We start from the raw sequence: 26,686 nt of genomic DNA, 5'->3' as shown, positions 1-26,686 counted from the left end.
TGCTTGGGTCCCAGCTATTCACAATATATATCAATGATTTGGATGAGAGAACCAAATGTAATATTTCCAAGTTTGCTGACGACACGAAACTAGGTGGGATTGTGAGTTGTGAGGAGGATGCAAAGAGGCTTCAAGGCGATTTAAACAAGTTGAGTGAGTGGGCAACTACATGGCAGATGCAGTATAACGTGGATAAATGTGAAGTTATCCACTTCGGTAGGAAAAACAGAAAGGCAGGGTATTATTTAAATGGTGATAGATTGGGAAATGTTGATGTACAAAGGGACCTGGGTGTCCTTGTACACCAGTCACTGAAAGCAAACATGCAGGTGCAGCAAGCAGTTAGGAAGGCAAATGGTATGTTGGCCTTCATTGCAAGAGGATTGGAGTACAGGAGCAAGGATGTCTTACGAGAGTTATACAGGGCCTTGGTGAGATCACACCTGGAGTAGTGTGTGTAGTTTTGATCTCCTTACCTAAGAAAGGATATACCTGCCATAGAGGGAGTGCAGCGAAGGTTCAACAGACTGATTCCTGGGATGGCAGGACTGTCGTCTGAGGAGAGATTGGGTCGACTAGGCCTGTATTCACTAGAGTTTAGAAGAATGAGAGGGGATCTCACTGAAACGTATCAAATTCTGACAAGGCTAGACAGACTGGCTGCAGGGAGGATATTTCCCCTGGCTGGGGGGTCTAGAACGAGGGGTCACAGTCTCAGGATACGGGGTAGGACACTTAGGACTGAGATGAGGAGAAATTTCTTCACTCAGAGGGTGGTGAACCTGTGGAATTCTCTACCACAGAAGGCTGTGGAGGCCCAGTCACTGAATATATTTAAGAAGTAGATAGATTTCTAGACACAAAAGGCATCAAGGGGTATGGGGAGAGAGCGGGAATATGGTATTGAGATAGAGGATCAGCCATGATCATATTGAATGGCGGAGCAGGCTCGAAGGGCCGGATGGCCTACTCCTGCTTCTATTTTTCTATGTTTCTAATTTATAAACTGTGGGGAGGGGACAGGGAAAGCATGTGCTTACTGTTTTCTATCCTTTCTGTCATTGCGTGGCAATGAACGCCAACAAAAACACAAGGCTTTATTTTGCATGCATTAATCTCACAATGAATTTAGGCATCATTTATTATGGAAACTATATGCTCCACACTGGACTTTAAGGAGGCCGAGAGGCACACGACACATTCTATAACATAATAGGTTATGTACAGTGCAAGGAGAGGCAACAGAGTAATACATTCAGAATGGTTAAGCACTTGACTGACTAAAGCTAGTGGTTAAAGACTGAAGTTACCAGTTTAATGTCTCGCCAGTGCAAAAAGAAAACTTGACATTGCGTGCCTTGCCCTGCAGTAAATAGAGTTCCTGTTGGCTGAGTATCAAGCAGGATCATTAATAAACTCTAGTCAGGATGTGGGGATCTATGGGGCATACAAGATGATGCCATTACAATTAAGCTACAAAATAAGTGCAAACATCTAGTGAGGCGTGTTTCTGCAATTCCCATTCACCTTCTCTGCATTTTCTCAGATTCTTTGACTTGTTCTGATGAGGTCATAACCCACAGAATTAAGCTCACGTGGTTTATGAGCAACAGCAGTGCTGATGTACTGTCTTAAACTCACTGTCAAAAAATCATCAGTGTTTAGCTATTAAACAACGATTAATTTGGAAACCAAACTTCATTAGGAGTGTTTTACATACAGGCAGGAAAAATTAACAGTCAGAGTATTGATTTTAACTGTTTGTAAGCAAACAGTGGGCATCCACTTTGCTAGCAGAGGTGAGGAAAAACAAGGTTTCCAGGAAGCTGAAGTGCTGCCGCTGAACTCTGAATTGCTAACTCTTGTGCACAATTGACCGTAATCTCATTTTTTATTTGAACTTTAGAAGCCAGGGTTTACCTACTCCAGGTATATCAGGCATCTGATTTCAACGGTCAACAGTTAAGTTATAATCCCTATTCTCTTTGAAGGAACAATACATTTTTACATTAAAAAAAAGAGGATAATACTGCACCCATTGTTCCACTTCGTCCCCCTTTATTTTAAGATAAAAATACTTGCTCTATTGCTAATGCCACCGGGATGACAAACACTATGGCAAGCATAGTGCATCTGTCTATCCCACGGGCAGCCCGTGCAATGGGGGTTACGCTACAGGTAGTCAGGAATGTTCAGAAATCACAGCCTTGAGGGGGTCGGTGGCTACTCTTAAAAAAAAAACCTACATAAAATCTTACATTAATATATAATTTTGTTTAAATAGTGAATGTTGATGACATAATCAGGACAGTTGGCCCAACTGTGCAAGGAAGGTAAATAAATTACACAAAGTTGACATGACAAGATTGCTTAAGTGCTGTGAATTAATGAGTATTGATTAAATTCAGCTTGCTCACAACACTGGGCACATCAATGTATCCCGGTGGCATTAGCAATAGAGCAAGTATTTTTATCTTAAAATAAAGGGGGACGAAGTGGAACAATGGGTGCAGTATTATCCTCTTTTTTTTAATGTAAAAATGTATTGTTCCTTCAAAGAGAATAGGGATTATAACTTAACTGTTGACCGTTGAAATCAGATGCCTGATATACCTGGAGTAGGTAAACCCTGGCTTCTAAAGTTCAAATAAAAAATGAGATTACGGTCAATTGTGCACAAGAGTTAGCAATTCAGAGTTCAGCGGCAGCACTTCAGCTTCCTGGAAACCTTGTTTTTCCTCACCTCTGCTAGCAAAGTGGATGCCCACTGTTTGCTTACAAACAGTTAAAATCAATACTCTGACTGTTAATTTTTCCTGCCTGTATGTAAAACACTCCTAATGAAGTTTGGTTTCCAAATTAATCGTTGTTTAATAGCTAAACACTGATGATTTTTTGACAGTGAGTTTAAGACAGTACATCAGCACTGCTGTTGCTCATAAACCACGTGAGCTTAATTCTGTGGGTTATGACCTCATCAGAACAAGTCAAAGAATCTGAGAAAATGCAGAGAAGGTGAATGGGAATTGCAGAAACACGCCTCACTAGATGTTTGCACTTATTTTGTAGCTTAATTGTAATGGCATCATCTTGTATGCCCCATAGATCCCCACATCCTGACTAGAGTTTATTAATGATCCTGCTTGATACTCAGCCAACAGGAACTCTATTTACTGCAGGGCAAGGCACGCAATGTCAAGTTTTCTTTTTGCACTGGCGAGACATTAAACTGGTAACTTCAGTCTTTAACCACTAGCTTTAGTCAGTCAAGTGCTTAACCATTCTGAATGTATTACTCTGTTGCCTCTCCTTGCACTGTACATAAGGCAGGGTGCTCTGCACTCGTCATGTGTCTCATCTCATGGAAGGAGAGTGGATATGCACAAGGGAACAGTGCAAATGCAATTTATTCCATGTGAACTGTATTGCATATTCCACTTATACTTAGTTAGAGAGCAACATCTCATTGCCACGTGATAGTAGTTTAAAGCAGTTCGGATCTCTGTTTCTACTGTCAACAACCAGGGTTCGAGTACTTCTGACAGCATGGCAAGTACTACTTCATGATCACTCCCCACATCCTAAGATACGATTCTCATTTTATTAACCTCGGATGATAAAAAGGTGAGTGAATCCTGATGGGATTCAAACTCAGGTCTCTCTTCCCCAGTGCTCAGGCAACTGAGCTACCCAGTTTATAATTCAGGTGAAAACAAAATGTAAAAAACCATGTAGAAAAAGCGACTGAAACAGCCACTGCATAGTCTCCATTTTTCATCTATCAATGCATATGCCACGCTTTTCACCCCCCACCCTAAAGCTTTCTAATTGTAACATTCAGGTGAATGAATAAGAATGCAAAGTAGATGTAGAAATTATAAAATTTACTCTTCATTACATTGCACTGAGTCTGCACTTTGGACTAAATTTTATCAAGAACAGAAGTCTTATTAAAACATTCCACCCCCCCCCCATTCTAACCATTAAGGACATTTCTCTCACAGACTATTACATTCGCTGTGCAAGTCAGTCATTTTTTAAAAAGCTCACTATATTATTTATCTTAGTATTCATTACAAAATACATTTTGTCCAATGCAAAAAAACTTTACCCTCTTTATTTATATATTTAAAATAAAAATGTGTTTCTAACCCTTTTTTTTGCCTTCCTTAGATTAATCCCCTGCCCCAACCATAGATCTCACCCAGTGCAATTTTTAAAGCATTGACCAGGTCTGCCTTCTCATTTTTTCTCCTTTCCTGTGGGTAGTACCTAGTGTCTCCCCTGAAGATATGGCTAATTATGAGACTGCTATGTTTGGTAGATCTGTGAAGTGAGCCTGCATCCCACTACTTCATATTGGAGCCACCAACACACTGCACTGCCTAAAAGGTGACAGTTAAAGCTGCAGAGGCCAGCTCTCCCACAACATCCTCTACTTTATTGGCAATGGCACTTGTGAAATCAGGGCCATTAGCTGTGTAGGGTTCTCCTGGACTGTCCAAGTGTTGCAATCTTATGTCTGGAGAAGGCATGCTTTTCTGAATAGTATATTTTTAAGTATTGCCAATTTTTCACCAAGACAAGTGTTTTGTTCAAGAATTGAATCACTTGGACTCCAATCCAAGTCAAGTAGCTTATTTGAATTTTTGCATATGGGGATGAAACATCTTAACCCCTATGCGACTGAAACAGCCATTGCAGTCCCATTTTTCATGCATCAATGCACGTGCCAAACTTTTCACCCCTCACCTAAAGTTTTGTAATTGCAACATGCAGGTGAATTAATAAGAATGGAAGGTATATGTAAACATTAGAAAATTGACTCATTGCATTGCAGAGTCTGCACTTTAGACTAAATTTTATATAGAACAGAACAAGTCTTGTTAAAACAGATTTCCCCCCCCCATTCTAACCATTAAGGACATTTCTCTCACAGACTATTACCTTCACTGTGCAAGTCAGTCATTTTTTGAAAAGCTCACTATATTATTTATCTTAGTATTCATTACAAAATACATTTTTTGTCCAATGCCTGGCATGGCCCACAGCTCGGCACGGTGGTAAAAACGTAGGCGCCTGCTGTTTTTCCTATTCATTCATGTTTTGCTCTAGCTAGACTGCAGGAAGTCATTCCATCAAAAATGCACCCATTCAGCAATCACTCACACTAACTAAAAAGCTAAGTACAGCTTGGCTTTCAATGCTACTTTTCTTTAAAGAAAAAAAGCTGATAAATTTCCGATTTCCTGCTTCAGCTATAATTCAAAACTATAATTACACACACCCGAGATGTAAATTCACCCCTTACCAAAAAAGGTATGATGAGGATCCCAGGTTCAACCTTTGTTCTGTAATGAGTCAGCTGATTTCCAATTTTTAAAAATTCATTCACGGGATGTGGGTGTTGCTGGCAATACCAGCATTTGTTGTCCATCCCTAATTGCCCTTGAGAAGGTGGTGGAGAGCTGCCTTATAGATACATAGAAGATAGGAGCAGGAGTAGGCCATTCGGCCCCTCGAGCCTGCTCCGCTATTCAATGAGATCATGGCTGATCATCCAAATTCAGTACCCGGTCCCTGCCTTCTCCCCATATCCCTTGATCCCTTTAGCCTTAAGAAATATATCTAACTCCTTCTTGAATATATTTAATGAATTGGCCTCAACTGCCTTCTGTGGTAGAGAATTCCACAGGTTCACCACTCTCTGGGTGAAGAAATTCCTCCTCATCTCTGTCCTAAATGGCTTACCCCTTATCCTTAGACTGTGACCCCTGGTTCTGGACTCCCCAGCCATCGGGAACATCCTTCCTGCATCCAGTCTGTCTAGTCCTGTTAGAATTTTATAAGTTTAATTTTAATATAGAATTTTATAAGTTTAATTGTATAAATTTTATACAACCGAGTGTCTCACTAGGCCATTTCAGTGGGGCAATAGTAGGGTTACTACAATTGGCCGTAGCACTCAAAGAATGTAATGGTGCCCTTCTCTCCTGAATAGGCTTCTGACACTCCGCAAACTTGACTCAGACATGAAGAATGGCCATTTAGGTGTCTGATGCATTACAGGCAGTCTACTCCAAGACCACTGTTGATTTAGCTCACAGCTGGTGCATGAGCACACCTGAATTAAAATTCATCTGATCTTGGAGGAAGATGCCTGGCCTTTGCTCAGCATCTCCCCACACCAACACAGCTAAAACCAGACAAACCTAACCTGCATCTTTCCACTCTGTATTGCAACTCCAGTGACCCTGTCACCTAACATTTATTCCTCCTCTGTTCAATTTTCTCCTCTGCTTAAAGCACCAACATGTTCAGGAGTGCAGTTCCACTGGTTCCAAGAGCCATTCTTCATGCAAGAGTCTAAAACAGACCATTTAAGAGTGAAGAAGCATCACAGCAAGTCAGATCCTGTCCTCCCCCAATATCCACACACATGCACTTTTCATCGAGGGTCACTGTATAGTTACCAAGAGTACGCACCTCAACTATTTTTTCCACTTTCTAGTCTGGGATGCTGGGACCATAGGAAAAGGAATAGGTCATTTGACCCATCAAGCCATTTTGTTATCTATTTCAACTATCTTAATTTCAATTTCCATCTTTTCTCCATATTTCATAATACTCTTACTTTCCAAGTATCTACCTTTTAAACATAATTGATTCTGCATCTATGCCCTTCTAGGATACAATGCTAGTGTGAAGAATTTTTTTCTTAATTTGCTTTTAACATGTTTAGCTCCAATTCTATTTTGTCTCTTTGTTCTGGACTCACCTACTAGAGGAAAAAGCTGTTTCCTATCCACCCAGTCAATTCCCTTCATTATTTTAAACACCTCAATCAGATCATCGCTTAATCTCCAATTGGCAATTGTAGTGCCACTACCTCAACTGAGATCAGCCCATTGAGCACAAACTAGAATTAAATCAGACTCCTTCCCCATCTGTATCAGAGGCTTGATTGCAAATGCAAAAATATATTTTTCAAATATAACTAATAATGCTATAGAATTCATAGAGTACACATATCTGACTTAGCATAATTTTTCATTAAAACCTTATTCTTTGGTAAATTTTGTACATTTTATTGTTATTATGACCCGACAGCTGGTTAAAAAATTAGGACTGAAAATACACTGTTGTCTCAAATAATAGAAGTTACAAAAATTTAAGTTACAACGGAATGTGCAAATCTTGAAAATCGCCCCTTTCTTGTACACTAGTGATCACCGCGAGGAGGTTACCATAGATAAAAGTGGATTAAGCATTTTCAAGCTGCTGAGTATTGTTCTTATTTCCAAAAACATTCCACTGTTTGATGAGAGGAAGTAATTTACTAGGTTTGATTAAAATCTATTCAAATTGAAATTTTTCCCAATTTTTATGTTTAAGCTGGATGCACCGTGTCAGTATGAGCATTCCTAGACCAGGTCCAGCAGAGGAGAAATGTAGAATATAACTCCCTCTACTCTGCTTCAACAGTGTGCCTTGAACCCCAGCCTCAGAACAGCACCTTGCACTGCACCTGTGTGGCATTTCCATCTCTACGCCAGCCATCACTGTGCTCTGAGTGAAACTACCAACTTTAGCTAAATTACTGACAGATTTATACTGGCAGGCTGCTAAAACTTATTTCATGTAGGACATGATAGAGGTCGTCAAGATAATGAAAGGGTTTGATAGGGTAGACGTGGAGAAAATATTTCCACTTGTGGGGGAGATCAAAGCTAGAGGCCATAAATATAAGATAGTTACTAATAAATCCAATAGGGAATTCAGGAGAAACTTCTTTTCCAAAGAGTGGTAAAATGTGGAGTAGCTGAAGCCAATAGAATAGATGCATATAAGGGGAAGCTAGATAAGCACATGAGGGAGAAAGGAATAGAAGGGTATGCTGATTGGGTTAGATGAAGAGGGGTGGGAGGAGACTCGTGTGAAGCATAAACACCGGCTCAACTGGTCTGTTTCTGTGCTCTAGACTCGCTGTAACTCGACAGCCAACAGAGACATGAAACTTTCTTTCAATCAGTCTGGGCTGGGATCATATCCAGGTACTAAATGCGAGAGGCCAATGTCTAATTCACTGTACCACCCAGTCCCTAAACTTTTATGCTCAAGGTGAGAAGTCAGTGCTGGTGATTAGGACACTTTTCCAATTTGGCATCCAACAGTAGCCTGAAGCACTTGTATGTCATGTATCATTATTTGAGACAACAGTGTATTTTCAGTCCTACAATACTGAGGAAGTGCTGCACTGTCGGAGGTGCCGACTTTTGGATGAGACGTTAAACCGAGGCCCCGTCTGCTCTCTCAGGTAAGAGATCCCACTGCACTATTTCACACAAGAGCAGGAGAATGCTCCCCGGTGTCCTGGCCAACATTTATCTCTCAACCACCATCACTAAAACAGATGGTCTGGTCATTATCACACTGCTGTTTGTGAGAGCTTGCGTGCTCAAATTGGCTGCTGCATTTCCTACATTACAACAGTGACTACACTTCAAAAAAAGTACTTAATTGGCTGTAAAACGCTTTGGGACGTCCTGAGGTTGTGAAAGGCACTATATAAATGCAAGTCTTTTTCTTTGCACTGCCTCAACAATGTGACTTAACCTCAAGCTCAGAAGAGTACTTTCTGCTGCATTATTGTGACATTTTTGTTTCTCAAACTAGTGTCTTATGACCTTAGTGAACATGCTAAATAATGGGCAGTCTTCTCTTCTTAGGCAGTCCCTCGGAACTGAGGATGACTTGCTTCCACATTAAAAATGAGTTTGCAGGTGACCGATGAGTCCAATGCGGGTCCTACAGTCTCTGTCACAGGTGGGGCAGACGGTGGTTGAAGGGGCGGGTGGGTTGGGTGCTTGGGTTGACGTGCGCTCCTTGCGCTTGGCTTCCGCTTGCTCCCGGTGAAGAGGCTCGAGGTGTTCGGCGCCTTCTTGGATGCTTCTCATCCACTTTGTGCGGTCTTGGGCCAGGGATACCCATGTGTCGGTGGGGATGTTACACTTTTTTAAGGAGATTTTGAGGGTGTCCTTGAAGCGTTTCCTCTGTCCACCTGGGGCTCTCTTGCCGTGCCGGAGCTCCGAGTAGAGCACTTGTTTTGGGAGTCTCGTATCGGGCATGTGGACAATGTGACCCGTCCATCGGAGTTGATTGAGCGTGGTCAAAGCTTCGATGCTGGGGATGTTGGTGCGCCTGTCCTGCCAGTGGATTTGCAGAATCTTGCGGAGGCAGTGTTGGTGGTACCTCTCGTGCTTTGAGGTGCCTGCTGTACATGGTTCATGTCTCTGAGGCATACAGCAGGGCGGGTATCACTGCTGCTCTGTAGACCATGAGCTTAGTGCCGGGTTTGAGGTCCTGGTCTTCAAACACTCTCTTCCTCAGGCGACCGAAGGCTGCACTGGCACACTGAAGGCGGTGTTGGACTTCGTCGTCGACATCTGCCCTTGTTGACAGTAGGCTCCCGAGGTATGGAAAGTGGTCCACGTTGTCCAAGGCCATGTCGTGGATTTTGATAATCGGGGGGCAGTATTGTGTGGCGGGGGCAGGTTGGTAGAGGACCTTTGTCTTACGGATGTTTAGTGTAAGGCCCATGCTCTCGTACGCTTCGGTGAAGGTGTTGACGATGGTTTAGAGTTCGACCTCCAAGTGAGCGCAGACGCAAGCGTCATCTGCATACTGTAATTCGACTACAGAGGATGGGACGACCGTAGATCTGGACTGGAGGCGACGGAGGTTGAATAGTTTCCCGTTTGTTCTGTAAATTAGCTCCACTTCAGTGGGGAGCTTACTGAGGGCGAGATGGAGCATTGCAGCAAGGAAGATTGAGAACAGCGTTGGTGCGATGACACAGCCTTGCTTGACCCCGGTCTGTACGTGAATTGGGTCTGTGGTGGAACCGTTGGTCAGGATCACGGCTTGCATGTCGTCGTGAAGCAGGCGGAGGATGGTGACAAACTTTTGAGGGCAGCCGAATTTGAGGAGGACACTCCATAATCCCTCACGGTTGACAGTGTCGAAGGCCTTTGTGAGATCAAAGAAGGCCATGTACAGTGGTTGGTGCTGTTCCCTGCATTTCTCTTGTAATTCCACATTATTGTGACATTTTTGTTTCTCAAACTAGTGTCTTATGACCTTAGTGAGCATGTTAAATAATGGGCAGTAGTGTCATGGACTCACCCAAACCAGAAGTTAGGTTGAGACTGGTCCAAACTAATTTCACTTACAGGCGTCAGAGAGAGGAGACTTCATTAAATCAGTCTAGACTACGTTCACCACAGGTGAAAAGGAATCATTCACCCAGTTCCCTCCTAGTAAAGCAATTTCAGGTGCTAAGTCAGCACTGAAGATTGCAGGAAAATTTATTGATCAAAACAAGCATTACAATTACTTTGCTTTAATTCTGACATGACAATTGAGAAACGTTTTCATTTTTATGTGTCTTAAATTCTACTTTAGGAATTTGCAGACATTAGTTTTGCGAGTTTCACATAAATTGCACAGTTGCTTATTTTGAAAACTAAGCAAATATTCCAAAAGGACACAAACACGTATTGTGAGATGGTGTCACCATTTATAACCTCACACTTCCCTGTATGTCTCTGTGAAAGAAAGCCAATGTTCAAAAAGAGGAACTCACACACAAAACTAGATTAAAATATGGTAAAACAATCCTTGCTCTGTGCTGAGCTAGTTGATTTCACCAAAGTGGCGGGAGGGGCAACGCAATTAGTCACACTGTCTCTGGACGAGGAGGAGAGGAAAGGCAATTAGCCAAGGTCCCTACACATGATTACTATCCAGTGGCCCCTAATGAAATGTGTGCAGATACGTCTGGATTTTGGGTGAGGACAGGATTGCTTGCGATGCCAACCCTCCATAAATATTCAGTGCCTATGGTTAACTCCATGTTTTTGGATGCGTGCAAGCAGGTAACTGCTTTGTAACAGGATTCTGGTCTCCTGAGCAAGAAACTTTTGTTGGAGGAGAGGAAGTCACCTGTGATGTTTGGTTAGAAGTCAATTTATCCCTTTTCATCTATTTAATACAAAGAAAGAAAAAATGAATGGCTGGACAATGCTTTATAAATTCTGCCACACCCTTCCATTTTGCTGCATAGGGAATAAAGGGAATATGTTTGAATATGACTTTTTTAAAAAGTTAATTTCTTTTTGAATTGGCTACAATTACATCCTCAAACTACAGCATTTTATGTGACTGAACAAAAGAGGTCTTGGGATAAAATGAAAAGGCTTCCCTAATTTCATACTAATTCAGTGACTGTAACCAAAATGCATAATAAACTAAAACAATGACTATAATTTTCTGAACCGAGTATTAAAATATTTGGCCTTGAGTTATAGAAATAATCTCTAGTGCTCAATAAGCAGTTAGTACTCTCCCCATTATTTTAATTGTGGGGAAATGCTGCAGACTTTCTTTAAAAACCCCTACAGAATACTATAGGCTTATACTGGGCGACGGTGCTCCCTCCCATGGCTTAGTGGATAAATGCCGTGTGTGGTGTGGTCATAAATTATGCAGACCATAAAACTTCAGGTTCAATTCCTTGTTTGTGCTGAGTTAGCTGACCTCAGCCAGGGCAAGAATTGATTTCTACAATTGGCCTTAGTACGTCTAGAGTACGGAAAGGTCAGAATTAGCCAAGTGGTACCTGCTGGTAGTGCAGATGTGTGAATGCTGGTCAAGGACAAGAATGACATGGCTGCGATGCCCTCTACAGTTGAACAGACTTCCAACACTTACTGTCAGAGCTCACACGTGAAAAATGGGCATTCACGCAGTTATTGGAGCTGCCGATGTAACTGTTTTCTAGGCTGGAGCAGAGGAGAGAAAATTGAGAAACACAACTACACACCGTGCCTGCACAGGTAGGTTGAAAGCCCACATAGCCACTCATTAATGTTTATTGTTGGCAGCGCTTTGCATCTGGCCACATTGGGAACAAACATTTTGCCTTCAGCAGGATTGCTAATATGAATCAGCATAAACATAGAAGATAGGAGCAGGAGTAGGCCATTCGGCCCCTCGAGCCTGCTCCGCCATTCAATGCGATCATGGCTGATCATCCAAATTCAGTACCCTGTCCCTGCCTTCTCTCCATATCCCTTGATCCCTTTAGCCTTAAGAAATATATCTAACTCCTTCTTGAATATATTTAATGAATTGGCCTCAACTGCCTTCTGTGGTACAGAATTCCACATGTTCACCACTCTCTGGGTAAAGAAATTCCTCCTCATCTCTGTCCTAAATGGCTTACCCCTTATCCTTAGACTGTGACCCCTGGTTCTGGACTCCCTGGCCACTGGGAACATCTTTCCTGCATCTAGCCTGTCTAGTCCTGTTAGAATTTTATAAGTTTCAGTAAGTTTCAATAAATGTTACTTTTACAAATATATTGAAACCACTTGTGTGCAACATGCTTATATACAAATCCTGTTTGTGCACAAGCCGTATAAATTCCCAAACCAAGTTGTATCACTTGCAATATAATCTTTCTAATTGGCATGCGAGTAAACAGCTTGCCCTCTGCTACTCTGCTCAGACTGCTCTTTGCTAACGTCAGTTTCCAGAACACAGTGTTGCTTCTCACCTGTGAAAGGAGGCCGGATACCATCTCGAGTGTGACTAAAAAAAAAACCTGTAAAACTAGTATGTCATGATAGTTAACAGGGTTTTCTCAAATCAATGTTGGGGTAGTCCCACCTCCCAATAATTTCCTCTTGGTTCTTTTCACTGGACAGCAAGAGAGAGGAAGATCAGTGATGAATCCCTGCCATGGCCACTAACAGTGGAATACAAGTCATAGGAAGTTGTGATCAAACTGCAGTGTTATGTTCAGACCGCACGTATCCTGATCTGGTCTCTAAGAAACAAGAGTGGAGGCAGCGCAGAAAAGAGCAACGATGCTGATCCCTAGTGTTAGGGTATGATTTATGAGGAAAGACCGGAGGGACCTGGGCTTTTCAGCCTGGAAAAAAGGTACACGAGATAGGAGATAGTAATTGGTATAGGAAAGGTAAACCTGTAATACTACTTTAACTTAAATGGTGGGAATAGGACAAGGGGACACAGGTTCAAACTTGTAGGAGGTAACTTTCGGACTGATTACAGGAAGTTCTTCACCATGTAGGAAGTGACAATACGTGGAATGGACTTCCAGGCAGAGTGGTGGAGGCAAAAATACTGGAAACATTTGAGAAACAATTAAATGTAGCAATAGGAGAGTACAGAGTTGTTCTGGATGGATGAGTTAGGATGGGTCTAATGGCCTTCCTCATCCACAAGTAACTTTTGACATGGATAATACGGCAGTCTTGGGAACAGAGTGAAAGTTCCCATTTGCCTGTAGCCTTTTGCTTGGCAAACTGATATGCATGTAAATTGCTCTGACTGTATTGTGATTTGAAGATTTCTCGCTTTGTGTATGCCCCCCCTGTGTCTCTACTAAATATTTACTAACACTCAGTAAAGATGGAGATGGGGAAGCTACATGTGTGTGCTTTCCGAGACTGAATATACAGATAACAATGATTCTCAACTGGCATGCTGCACATGAGTTAGGAAGTTAAGAGTAAGGTGGAAAGATGAAGATTTATTTTTAAAATCACAAAAGGGATAATTGTTGAATTGTGGAATAATTTACCGGAAAGGCCAATATAAATGGGCTCAAGCGCTAACCAGATATATTTCTGTAGAGACAAGAGATTGAGGGATACTGAGAGATGGCAGATCCATGGGTTTAACTGTTAAAATGCATGTTATCTAAAAATTCCTATGCTCTTGTGTCACTCCAATATGTTCTTTCCTATCTGTTAAGTAGAAAATGGTCACACAGGGCTCTAGCTAAGAACCTGTAAATTAAAATATATAAAATTAAAGAAAACCAAATGTGTTCCATGGAGAAGTACCATCCCATGGCTTTACCATGTATTCAGTTCCCTTTTTTGTGCTCATTTGTTATAGTACAATGTGGAGCAAAGACCCGATAATCTGGCTTTTGATACAATAGCTAGTTTGATGAACCAACACAATACTGTAACATGAGAAGCTGGTCTTCATTACAAGAGGATTTGAGTACAGGAGTAAAGGAGTCTTACTCCAATTATATAGGGCCTTGGTGAGACCACACCTGGAGTACCGTGTACAATTTTGGTCTCCTTACCTAAGGAAGGATATACTTGCCATAGAGGGAGTGCAACGAAGGTTCACGAGATTGATTCCTGGGATGGCGGGACTGTCATATGAGAAGAGATTGAGTAAACTAGGCCTGTATTCTCTTGAATTCAGAAGAATGAGAGGGGATCTCATTGAAGCATACAAAATTATTACAGGGCTTGATAGGATGGATGCTGGGAGAATGTTTCCCTTGGCTGAGGAGTCTGGAACCAGGGGCCACAGCCTCAGGATAAAGGGTAGGCCATTCAGGACTGAGATGAGAAGAAATTTCTTCACACAGAGGGTGGTGAATCTTTGGAATTCTCTACCCCAGAGGGCTGTGGAGCCTCAGTCATTGGGTATATTCAAAACAGAAGTCGACAGACTTCTGACTAGTAAGGGCATCAAGGGATATGGCGATAGGGCCGGTGAATGGAGTTGAGGCAGAAGATCAGCCATGATCTCATTGAATGGCAGAGCAGGTTTGAAAGGCCGAATGGCCTACTCCTGCTCCTATTTCTTATGTTCTTAAGTAACACCAAATGCTTGAAATACACTACAGATTGTTCAGCATCTGAAAGCAAAAGGCGAGTTAGCCATTAAGGTACAAGTCTAGGCAGTGCTGGTGAAGGGTCTCAGCTGAATCATCACACTATCTTTCTCTTTCAGATGCTGAACCAATGAGTTTAGTTTTTATTTCAAATTGTCAGCATTTGTATTTCTACTTTTTAACTGTGTAATATTAAAACAGTTTTCCGTGTAAATTCAACTGTACATCTAAAGTTCACGTTGGTCCGGATTGCTGCTTTTTAGCGTAAACAATTTCAATCTTATTACAGACGTGGCAACTCTGGGTTTTGTGAAATGCAAAATATAGGTCAGTTTTAAAGACTTACGTAATCAGGTATTGGAGAATTCTCCTCTGCACCAACAGGACTCCTCAGTGACTGTGTGGCCTGCTCCAAGACTTTGTTGTGCTTTTTCGATAGTAAAGCAAACAGGCTAAAAACATGACAAAAATAATGATGAGAAAAAAGGAGAGTAATAATTAAAAGAAAATCTGCTACAGAAATTACATGGCAATGCATCTCATTTTCATTTCAATCTATTATTAACAACGTCAGCATTCAGCAGACATTTAAACCACATTTGTAATGAGGAGGATATTTTAAATGGAAGATTATTGCCCCCTACTTATTTTCGAAGTCTACCATTTAAAAAACTAAGGCAGCTTTAAAAAAAAATATTTGGAAAGGCATTTGATGGGTAAAATTTGTACTTATTTTTTCTAAACACATGTACATTCAGTAATCCAAGCGCATCCAACCTCAAGCCAAATTTCTAAGGAACACTGGAATTAGCTTCTTTTAAAGCTGCTTTATCCTTTTTCCTGGGGATTACACAGGCCTATATTGAATCTATAAAAAGTAAGCGGCCCTTGTGTGTAATTATTTCCTTCTGATCCTAATTTTTTTCCTAAAGTTATTTTCATTTTACCACACATGTAGGTCTATGGAACAGATTTTTCCTTTCCTTTTTAATTTGCAGTTATTTACTTGCCACCCAGGAATTATTTTTGTTACACAATTTAGGTTGGAGGATGTCAAAAGCATCACAACTGTCTATTTGGTCAGTTAGCTTTCATTCCCACACACTGATGTGTAGTATAAAGCAGGTAAATGACAAGACTACCTGACTGCTTAGTGGATAAATACATTGCTCTGTAAAACATTTAACCGAATAGACCAGGACGGTCCCAGCTCCGATTGCAGTATTCCTAGCCCGCTGTGGCTATCTGTGTCAAAATTCCTGATCCCAGCCACAGCAGTGCTATGGGTGCTGCAACTGGCTTCCACGCTGCAGGCAGGAAGAGAGAATTTGTCGGGGCTCCCATTCCTGATTGAAAGTATGCATACGGATTCTGGATTAGGAGAGTTGGGCTGCTGTGATGCCCTCTGTGGTAAAATAGCCTTCCAATATTCACTGCCTAGGCTCTCAAAGAATGGGCACTTGGGCAAGGTACTAAAGGACATTTGACTCCCAAGGGACCATACCCCAGCAGGAGTCTGTGCCTTTAGGGGAGGAAACAAATTAAAGTGACAAATTACATGCACAGTGGGTTTTCCAAAATAGGGACCAATTCATATCAGGAACTAAATAATCCAAATTACTCTACATGGAGGTGAGAGTGGGGCTAGCAATATTGGGAAAGAGTGTGTACAATTGCAAGTTTGATACCCAATTGTTTACATAATTACCCAAAAGTGCAAAGACAAGTTTTGGTATGTGACTTAACATACAAAACATATGAATAAAGAACAAGAAAAGACCAAGTGGTCCGTCCAGTCTGTCCCATCCAGGCATGGTGCAGCCTATGTGCATCATCAACCCAGCCCCACAATCTCCTGGGGGCAAAAAGATAGAAAAAAAAAACCACAGGCCAATTTAGGACAAAGCATGGGGAAATTCCTCTACAAGCTGCAAAGGAATTCTAATAAGCTCCAGGAAACTGCAGTAACTGATTAACACTAGTCACAGCTAACTCCACTTGCCTCCTATAACTCAAAAGTAAACTGGACAGAATCTACCAAGCTATCACCGGAGGAGGCGGACTTGTGTGGGAGCGGCAGCGGGATCCGAGAGAAGGCGGATCGGCCATAAAAGAGGGCTGCAGAGGAGGCCCGACACTGGAGGAGGCGGACCTGTGTGGGAGCGGCAGTGGGACCTGAGAGAAGGCGGATCGGCCATAAAGGAGCGCTGCAGAGGAGGCCCAACACCGGAGTGCTGCGAGTTGGGAAAGAGTCCAAGAGCGGGATCAGTCAAACAACAACTGCGAAACCGCTAAAGTGACGTCACAACCAGGGAAGGAGCTGATTGGTAAGTAGGACCTGGTGAGTATTTCTACAGTCCAGTCGTTGAAGTAAAAGTAAGGTCTCTAGTTTAGAGTAAGTAGTGTTTAAAGGGAAGGTCCCTAGTGTATTTAATATTCTTTAATTTAAAGGAAGTAAAGGGAGTAAATTAAGGGTAGGACATGGCAGGGCAGCTCGGCAGCATGGAGTGCGCCTCCTGTGCTATGTGGGAATTCAGGGACACTTTCGGTGTCCAGGGCGAACACGTGCAGGAAGTGTCTCCAGCTGCAGCTACTCGAAATCCGCATTTTGGAGCTGGAGCTGTGGCTGGTGTCACTGTGGAGCATCCGTGAAGCTGAGATCTTTGTGGATAGCACGTTTAACGAGGTGGTCACACCGCAGGTAAAGAGTGCACAGGCAGACAGGGAATGGGTAACAAAGTAAAAGAACTAGGAGGTGATGCAGGAGTCCCCATGGTCCATCTCCCTCTCCAACAGATTTTCCGTTTTGGATACTGCTGGGGGAGATGGTTTCTCAGGGGAATGCAGCAAGAGCCAAGTCCGTGGCACTACACGTGGCTCAGCTACACAGGAGCGGAGGAAAAAGAGTGGGAGAGCAATAGTGATAGGGGATTCTATCGTAAGGGGAACAGATAGACGTTTCTGTGGCCGCAGACATGAGTCCAGGATGGTATGCTGCCTCCCTGGTGCCAGGGTCAAGGATGTCACTGAACGGCTGCAGGGCATTCTGAAGGGGGAGGGCGAACAGTCAGAGGTCGTGGTTCACACTGGTACCAACGACATAGGTAGAAAGAGGGATGAGGTCCTGCAACAAGAATTTAGGGAGCTAGGTAGCAGATTAAAAAGCAGGACCTCAAAGGTTGTAATCTCTGGATTACTCCCGGTGCCACGTGCTAGTGAATATAGGAATAGGAGGATAGAGCAGATGAATGCGTGGCTAAAGAGTTGGTGCAGGAGGGAGGGCTTTAGTTTCCTGGATCACTGGGTCTGCTTCTGGGGAAGGTGGGACCTGTACAAGTCGGACGGGTTGCACCTGAACCGGAACGGGACCAACATCCTTGCGGGGAGGTTTGCTAGTACTGTTGGTGGGGGGGTTTAAACTAACTTGGCAGGGGGATGGGATATGGAGTGAAGCTATAGTAGGGGGGGTGCTCCACAGTGACTTCAGCCGCAGATCCAGCTCCGAAACGCGGATTTCGAGTAGCTGCAGTTGTAGACACTTCCTGCACATGTGTTCGCCCTGGACACCAAAAGTGTCCCCGACTTCCCACATAGCACAGGAGGAGCACTCCACACTGCCGAGCACAGAGGAAAAAACAAGTCAGCCTGGAAGGCCAAGCAAATATGTAACAGCACAAAGGAGTATGGCAAGGCTGGATGGCATTTATTTTAATGCAAGGAGTCTTGCGAGTAAGGCAGATGAATTGAAGGTGTTGATGAACACATGGGAGCATGATATTGTTGCTATCACAGAGACATTGTTGAGGGAGGGGCAGGACTGGCGCTCAATATTCCGAGGTATAGAATCTTCAGCTGAGACAGAGGGGGGTGTAAAAGAGGAGGGGGTGTTGCAATATTAATCAAGGAGTCAATTACTGCTGTAAGGAGGGATGATATCTTAGCAGGTTCCTCTAATGAGGCCATATGGGTAGTACTTAAAAACAAAAAGGGGGCAAGCACTTTGCGGGGAGTGTACTATAGACCCTCAAACAGTCAGGGAGGGATAGAAGAACAGATATGTAGGCAAATCTCAGAGAAGTGTAGAAATAATAGGGTAATAATAGTAGGGGATTTCAACTTCCCCAATATTAACTGGGATAGTCAGAGTGTGAAAGGCTTAGAGGGTGCGGAATTCTTGAAGTGCATCCAGGAGAGCTTTTTGACCCAGCATGTAGAAAGTCCTACAAGAGAGGGGGCAGTACTGGACCTAATTCTAGGGAATGTAGCCAGGCAAGAGGTAGAAGTGTCAGTAAGCGACAGTGACCATAATTCGGTGAGATTTAAGGTAGTCATGGAAAAGGACAATGTTGGACCGGAAATAAAGGTTCTAAATTGGGGAAAGGCCGATTTTAATATGATAAGGCAAGATCTGGCCAAAGTGGACTGGGATCAGCTACTTGTAGGAAAATCCACATCAGAGCAGTGGGAGTCTTTCAGAAAGGAAAGAGAGAGAGTACAACGCCAACATGTTCCCGTAAAGGTCAAGGGTGGGACCAACAAGCCCAGGGAATCCTGGATGTCAAGGGATATACAAGAATGGATTAGGGAAAAAAAGGGAGGCTTTTGGCAGATACAAAGGACTAAAAACAGTGGAAGCCCTAGAGGAGTATAGAAAGTTAAAAAATTAGGAGAGCGAAGAGGGGGCGTGAAAAAACCCTGACGGGCAAAATAAAGGAAAATCCCAAGGTGTTTTATAAGTATATTAAGGGCAAGAGGATAACCAGGGAAAGAGTAGGGCCCATTAGGGACCAAAGTGGCAAACTGTGTGTAGAGCCGGAAGATGTGGGTGAGGTTTTAAATGAATATTTTGCATCTGTGTTCACTATGGAGAAGGACGATGTAGGCATAGAAATCAGGCAGGGGGATTGTGATATACTTGAACAAATTAGTATTGAGAGGGAGGAGGTACTAGCGGTTTTAGCAGGCTTAAAAGTGGATAAATCCCCAGGCCCAGATGAGATGTAGGAGGCAAGGGGCTCCGACACAAATTTTCAGAACCTCTCTGGCCACAGGGGAGGTGCCAGAGGACAGCAACGTAGTACCATTATTCAAGAGGGGTATTAGGGATAAACCAGGGAATTACAGGCCAGTGAGCCTAACATCAGTGGTAGGGAAATTATTGGAAAAAATTCTGAGGGACAGAATTAGTCTCCACTTGGAGAGGCAAGGATTAATCAAGGATAGTCAGCATGGCTTTGTCAGGGGGAGATCATGTCTAACCAATTAGATTTAATTTTTCGAGAGGGTGACTAGGTGTGTGGATGAGGGTAGTGCAGTTGACATAGTCTACGTGGACTTCAGAAAGGCTTTTGACAAAGTCCCGCATGGGAGACTGGTCAAGAAGGTAAGAGCCCAGGGGATCCAGGGCAATTTGGCATATTGGATCCAAAATTGGCTTAGTGGCAGGAGGCAGAGGGTGATGGTCGAAGGTTGTTTTTGTGACTGGAAGCCTGTGTCCAGTGGTGTACCGCAGGGATCAGTGCTGGGTCCTTTGCTGTCTGTAGTGTACATTAATGATTTAGATATGAATGTAGGAGGTATGATCAGTAAGTTCACAGATGACATGAAAATTGATAGAGTGGTAAATAGCGAGGAGGGAAACCTCAGGCTACAGGACGATATAGATGGGTTGGTCAGATGGGCAGAACAGTGGCAAATGGAATTTAACCCTGAAAAGTGAGGGGTGAAATATTTTGGGAGGACTAACAAGGCAAGGGAATACACAATGAATGGTAAGACCCTAGGAAGGACAGAGGATCAGAGGGACCTTGGTGTGCATGTACATAGATCCCTGAAGGCAGCAGGACAGGTAGATAAGGTGGTTAAAAAGGCATATGGGATACTTGCCTTCATTAGCCGAGGCATAGAATATAAGAGCAGGGAGGTTATGATGGAGCTGTACAAAATGCTAGTTAAGCCACAGCTGGAATACTGTGTGCAGTTCTGGTCGCCACACTATAGGAAGGATATGATTGCATTGGAGAGGGTGCAGAGGAGATTCACCAGGATGCTACCTGGGCTGGAGCGCTCCAGCTATGAAGAGGCTGGACAGGCTGAGGTTGTTTTCCTTAGAGCAGAGAAGGCTGAGGGGGGACCTGATTGAGGTGTACAAAATTATGAGGAGCATAGATAGGGTAGATAGAAAGGAACTTTTCCTCTTAGTAGTGGGGCCAATAACCAGGGGGCATAGTTTCAAGGTAAAGGGCAGGAGGTTTAGAGGAGATTTGAGGAAAAACTTTTTCACCCAGAGGGTGGTTGGAATCTGGAACTCACTGCCTGAAAAGGGTGGTAGAGGCAGGAACCCTCACAACATTCAAGAAGCATTTAGATGAGCCCTTGAAACTCAATACAAGGTTACGGACCAAGTGCTGGAAAATGGTATTGGGATAGACGGGGCTTGATGGCCGGCGCGGACACGATAGGCCTCTATCTGTGCTGTATAACTCTATGGCCTAGAAATTGGGTATAGCCCCGCTTGAGGTGCTAGAACTGGCGGTGCGCTAAGTTTATAGCCGGACGAAACTTATCGCTGCCTGGCGAGATATTGGGTTGCATCGCCCCCAAAGGGGATTGAGGCGCTAATTCAGCCGTTGCACGGTGCTCCTAAGGCGCAAAAGTTCAGGCGCTACTCAATATCGACGCGGACGGGCGCAGCGCAGGTGAACTCAATTACGGGAAACCACGAGACTTCCAGGCGCCGGCCGGCTCTTAAAGGGGTGGGTCAGTCAGCCTGAGCTTCAACACCCAACGCCCTGTAGGCCTCAGAATCAGTGCTCGCCCTTCTCTGGCGGTAGAAACTTGTTGAGCATGGAGAAGGTTAGACAGAGAGCAGAGCGCTTCAGCACTGAGGCTCTGGACCACTTGGTGGCTGCAGTTGAGCGCCGTCGAGATGTCCTGTATCCGGACAATGGCAAGAGGCCGAATCAGAAGGCTTACCGACGATCTTGGAGGGAAGTTGCTGTGAGGGTCAACTCCAGCAGCATGGCGACCAGGACCCCTGTTCAGTGCAGGAAGAAATTCAACGACCTCACACGGATCGTTAGGGTGAGTGATGGTTTACCAAACTTCTGATTCCCTCCATCTGCAGCTGACTTCGGGCACCCTGTTGCAATGATGCGCCACTGGCCATCTGCCAGCAAGCACCCATGGCCCTTTCTGGCCACACACATGGACAGATGTCTCAAGGCCTCACGTAAGGGCTCTTGCACCATGGGGGGCATGCGATGATGTCTCAAGGCCTCATGTAAGGGCTCTTGCACCATGGGGGGCATGTGATGATGTCTCAAGGCATCATGTTACAGAACTTCCCCTTCTTTCCCCTGCAGTCCAAGCTGGCGATGATTCGAAAGGAGCAGCGTCGAACCGGTGGCGGACCTCCACAAGTGGTCACTCTCACGGATCTGGAGGAGAAAGTGCACCAGATTCTTGGAGGACGTCTGTCTGGTCCTGTGACCACTGCATCTGCCGACCCCATTACCGACAGCGAAGGTAAGACTCTCACCTTTTTCACCTGTTGCCTTCCACTTGGTCCCCCCGCAAGCATGCATCCTCAGTGTGCAGCCATGTCAGAGCCTTGCCGCAATCTGGCATGCCTTTCAGCAAACCTGTCCTTTTGCTAAAGCCACTCTTCCACCTCCCTACTTTCAGATGAATCAGCACCAACTCGGGCTCAACGCACTGAAGCTGCCAGTGCCAGTGCCACCGGAGGAGAGGAGCAGGAGGACTCCAGACCAGCCGTTGCAGAATCCGGGGAGCTGACACATCTACAGACTGGGGATAGTAGTCCCCTGGAGGGGAGGGGGGGTGGCTCGGAGGATGAACCAGTTGCCGGACCAAGCGGCATGCAGCAACGCAAGGGGGATAGGCAAGTTCGGCCACCGTCTCCCCGGAGGGCAAGGCAGGTCGTCATGACTGCTGCACAGAATGCAGATGAGGTGCGTCGCCTGGCTGAAATGAGCAAACAGGTCCGGGTCAGACACACGGAGCTGATGGCTGCAGTGGAGAAGATGCCCGAGTCAATAGATTCATTGGCTAAGAGTATGTTGGACTTCGGGGCAACAATGGAGAGGACTCTCCAGGGCTTTGGGGCAACAATGGACAGGACTATCCAGGGCTTCGGCCCAACAATGGAGAGGACTGTCCACGGCTTTGAGTCGGCTATGGAAAGGACTGTTCAGGGCTTCGGATAATCCCTGGAAAGGTCTGTCCAGGGCTTGTCCGAGGCAGTGGAGCGGTCGGCACCTGCCTTGTCCGAAGCAATGGGAAGAACTGTCCAGGGCTTCTCCGAAGCACTGGCACCTGGCACACAGGTCCTCACTGTTGCCACGCAGTCACTTGCTGGGCTCCTCCACACCCAGATTGAGGCAACGCGATCTCTCACTGCAGCCACCCTCTCTGCATCAGTTAGGATCACCCCGGGTCCTTCCAGTCCCATACAAGGCGAGGAATCAGTGGAGCATGCGATTGTGGCGGATTAGCTGAGCCGCTCCCCTCAGATAGCCAGTGTGTCGTCCGACCATGGTGCAGGTGTCCTCTCTCGGCAGGAGACCATTGCACATGCCAGCGCTGGGACGTCTGCATTGCAGCTGCCACCACCTGCAGGGCACACTGCTTCCAGCCATGGTCACATCAAGCATCCTGCGTCCGCACCCTCCAAGCCCAGAGGTCGGCCAGGCCGTCCCTCAGGGGCTTCTGCGCTTCCAGACAGTCAGCAAGCGTCCCCCAGCCTTGAGCCCGCCACTGGGGTCCAATTACGTAGGAGCAGCAGGGAGGGAAGGGGCCGGGCGCGAAAGAGAAGTCGTTCTCCCTCAAGGGGCCAGTTGTAGAGGGAGGTGCTGAGACGTTTCTTTGTCCAAATTCAAGGACACCCTCACCTGTTGTTATATTTGCAGAAGGTTTGTTGAGTTTTGTGGCTTTGCCAAAGAGTTCACAGTTATTTAGTAACTTATGGTTTCTGTTGACATTACGTTGTTTTGCTGTAATGAAAGACTTTTGTGCCAATAAACAGAAGTTTCAATGGTGCACGTGAGTACTTTCAGTGATGCTGGCATTCAGAGGCCCTCAAACATCCAAAGTGCGCATGAGTTAAGACTCTCATCCCGCCACAGGGGTCTCGAAACGAGTCCTGATGAGCCTCCCTCCTCCTCCGGTCGTTGAGGGACAGCTGGAATTGGCTGGGTGCGTCGATTCGCCAAGTTGTGGAGCATGACGACGACGACGTGTCCCACTTGCTGCGGCGAGTACTGCAGGGATCCCCCCGAATGTTCCAGACATCGGAAACGCTTTTGGAGAACACCAATAGTGTGCTGTTTACTGTGCCTGGCCGCTGCTGATCAGCTCTTCGAGCCAGCCCCTCAAAAAGGTTACAAACTGAGGTCAACCGCAGGATAAAGGCATCGTGGCTACACCCTGGGAAATGCGCAGTGACTGCCATGATGATTTGGTGGTGGTCACAGACCAGCTGCATGTTGAGGGAGTGGAGCCCCTTGCGGTTGCGGAAGTCCTAAGGATGATGGCATGGCACCCCCAAAGCCACGTGTGTGCTGTCAGTCGCCCCTACACCATGGGGAAGTCCGCAATAGAAGCGATACCCTGCGCGCGCTCCGCCTGCTTGTGCAGGGTCAGAGGCAAGGTCATGAATTGACGCCTTCGCCTACAAAGGGCATCTGTAACTTGCCAGATGCAACAGTGGACTGCAACCTGAGCGACAGTCGCAATGTCCCCAATGGCTGACTGAAAGGATCCGTTGGCATAAAAATTGAGGCCATCAGTCAGTTTAGCGAACACGGACAGAGAGATCCTGCACCGTTCACGCGGCTGCAGATCCTGAGCAAGCAGGTGGCACAGATCAGTAACAATGTCCCTCCAGAATTGGAGCCTTCCCAAACACTGCTCCTCTGACATGTCAAGGCTTGTCACCTGCTGCGTTAAGACCCTCGCAGCATCCCGTCGGATTGGCCGACCTCCACTGCCCCTCCTCCTTCTAGCCAATCCCGGCCCTCTCTCCCGCCGTCTCTCTGCCCCTTCACAGTGTTGGGCGATGAGGCCGTCGCCCTCCAAAGAAGCTCCCATTCTGATGCCAGTTGGTCAAAAGGCTTTTAGGTGTAGTGCTGCAAGTGCTTCGGACAGGTTTGAAGGTCCCAAGTACTGTAAAGCTAAATTCCCAAAACTCCGCTCCACAGTAGCTCGCCAACTCTATCCAGCAGCGATTGCAATGAGCAGGCCAAGTGGCTGAAGATTCTGCACTAGAGCTGTCCCCTTTAAATAGCGCCCCCCTACTCCGAGAAGGGCCTGCTAGCCCTCCCTTGAACTGTCACCAATAGCGCTAGGTGTTAAGGCTCCGGGCGCCACCCAATATGTGCTCAGGCGCTCCTAGAAGGCGTTGCACACTGAAATGACGTCATGATCTGCTTGCGCTCGCTGGCGCGCGCAAACACTTAGCGCAGGCGCTAAATGTATAGTCAATATCTGCGTTGTCGCTATCTTCATAGCGACCGCCCCAACATAGGGTATCGCCCCAATTCTAGGTCTCTTCAGGCGCTCAGCGCCGGCGCTACCAACCGAATTTCTAGGCCTATGACTCAATGACACTTGATAATCTTAACAACTTTCAAACCTTCACTACTTGAATCTGAATCGAGTATAGAAAAACATGAAGGAGCACCCCTTAAAGTGATATGCAAAGAACAGGGGAAAAAAAGTAAAAAAGCGAAATGGAAAAGAAAAACATTGGAGCATCCATTCCAGTCTTTTCACAATTGGAAACAGTAGCAGGTTCATAGCAGTTACTAGCAAATCTATTTAGCACACGTAACTACCATCTTGAGATATGATTTGGACTTAGGTGTACAGGGCACTACTTCAAAATTTGCAGATGACACAAAACTTGGAAGTATAGTGAACAGTGAGGAGGTTAGGGATAGACTTCAAGAGGACATAGACAGGCTGGTGGAATGGGTGGACATTTGGCAGATTAAGTTTAACGTAGAAAAGTGCAAAGTGATACATTTTGGTAGGAAGAACGAGGAGAGGCAATATAAACTAAAGGGTACAATTCTAAAGGGGGTGCAGGAACAGAGAGACCTGGGGGTATATGTACACAAATCATTGAAGGCGGCAGGGCAGGTTGAGAAAGCAGTTAAAAAAGCATATGGGATCCTGGGTTTTATAAATAGAGGCACAGAGTGCAAAAGCAAGGAAGTTATGATGAACCTTTATAAAACACTGGTTCGGCCTCAACTGGAGTATTGTGTCCAATTCTGGTAACCGCACTTTAGGAAGAATGTGAAGGCCTTAGAGGGTGCTGAAAATATTTACAAAAATGGTTCCAGGGATGAGGGACTTCGGTTACATGGATAGGCTGGAAGACTGGAGTTGTTCTCCTTGTAGAGCAGTGAAGATTGAGAGATTTGATAGAGGTGTTCAAAATCATGCGGGGTCTAGACAGAGTAGATAGAGAAAAACTGTTCCCAGTGACGGAAGGGTCGACAACCAGAGGACACAGATTTAAGGTGATTGGCAGAAGATCCAAAGGCGACATGAGGAAAAAAAATTTTACGCAGCAAGTGGTTATGATCTGGAATACACTGCCTGAAAGGGTGGTGGAGGCAGATTTAATCGTGGCTTTCACGAGGGAATTAGATAAGTACCTGAAGGAAAAAAATTTGCAAGGCCACAGGAAAATAGCGGGGGGAGTGGGGACTAGCTGAAGTGCTCTTGCAGAGAGCTGGCACAGGCTCGACGGGCCAAATGGTCTCCTACTGTGCTGTACCGATTCTATGATTAGTTCATTGCACTGAACTAATGGGGGGAATTTTAACCTTAAAAAAGGGTGGGTTGGGGGCGTGTGGGATATTAAAGTGCTAAAAATCTGAATCCCGACCGGAACCCACATTTCCAATTTTAATGGAGGTG

At 45.1% G+C, this 26,686-nt stretch overlaps 1 protein-coding gene across 1 annotated transcript in view; it reads right to left on the bottom strand.

Annotated features, from left to right (window-relative positions):
• dym (dymeclin) overlaps positions 1–26,686 on the bottom strand; it is a 527,720-nt gene that overhangs the window by 161,402 nt on the left and 339,632 nt on the right. The window contains exon 14 of the mRNA XM_085966565.1: positions 15,081–15,186. Within this exon, the coding sequence (XP_085822691.1) occupies positions 15,081–15,186 (106 nt within the window). The remainder of the gene's footprint in view (positions 1–15,080; positions 15,187–26,686) is intronic.

Source organism: Somniosus microcephalus, chromosome 2 (assembly GCF_052327205.1).
Source record: "Somniosus microcephalus isolate GS21.2 chromosome 2, FLI_Smic_1.0, whole genome shotgun sequence".
In the NCBI taxonomy this organism is placed as follows: domain Eukaryota; kingdom Metazoa; phylum Chordata; class Chondrichthyes; order Squaliformes; family Somniosidae; genus Somniosus; species Somniosus microcephalus.
Note: the sequence above shows the minus strand (reverse complement) of the source record. Positions and strands in the feature narration are given on the sequence as shown.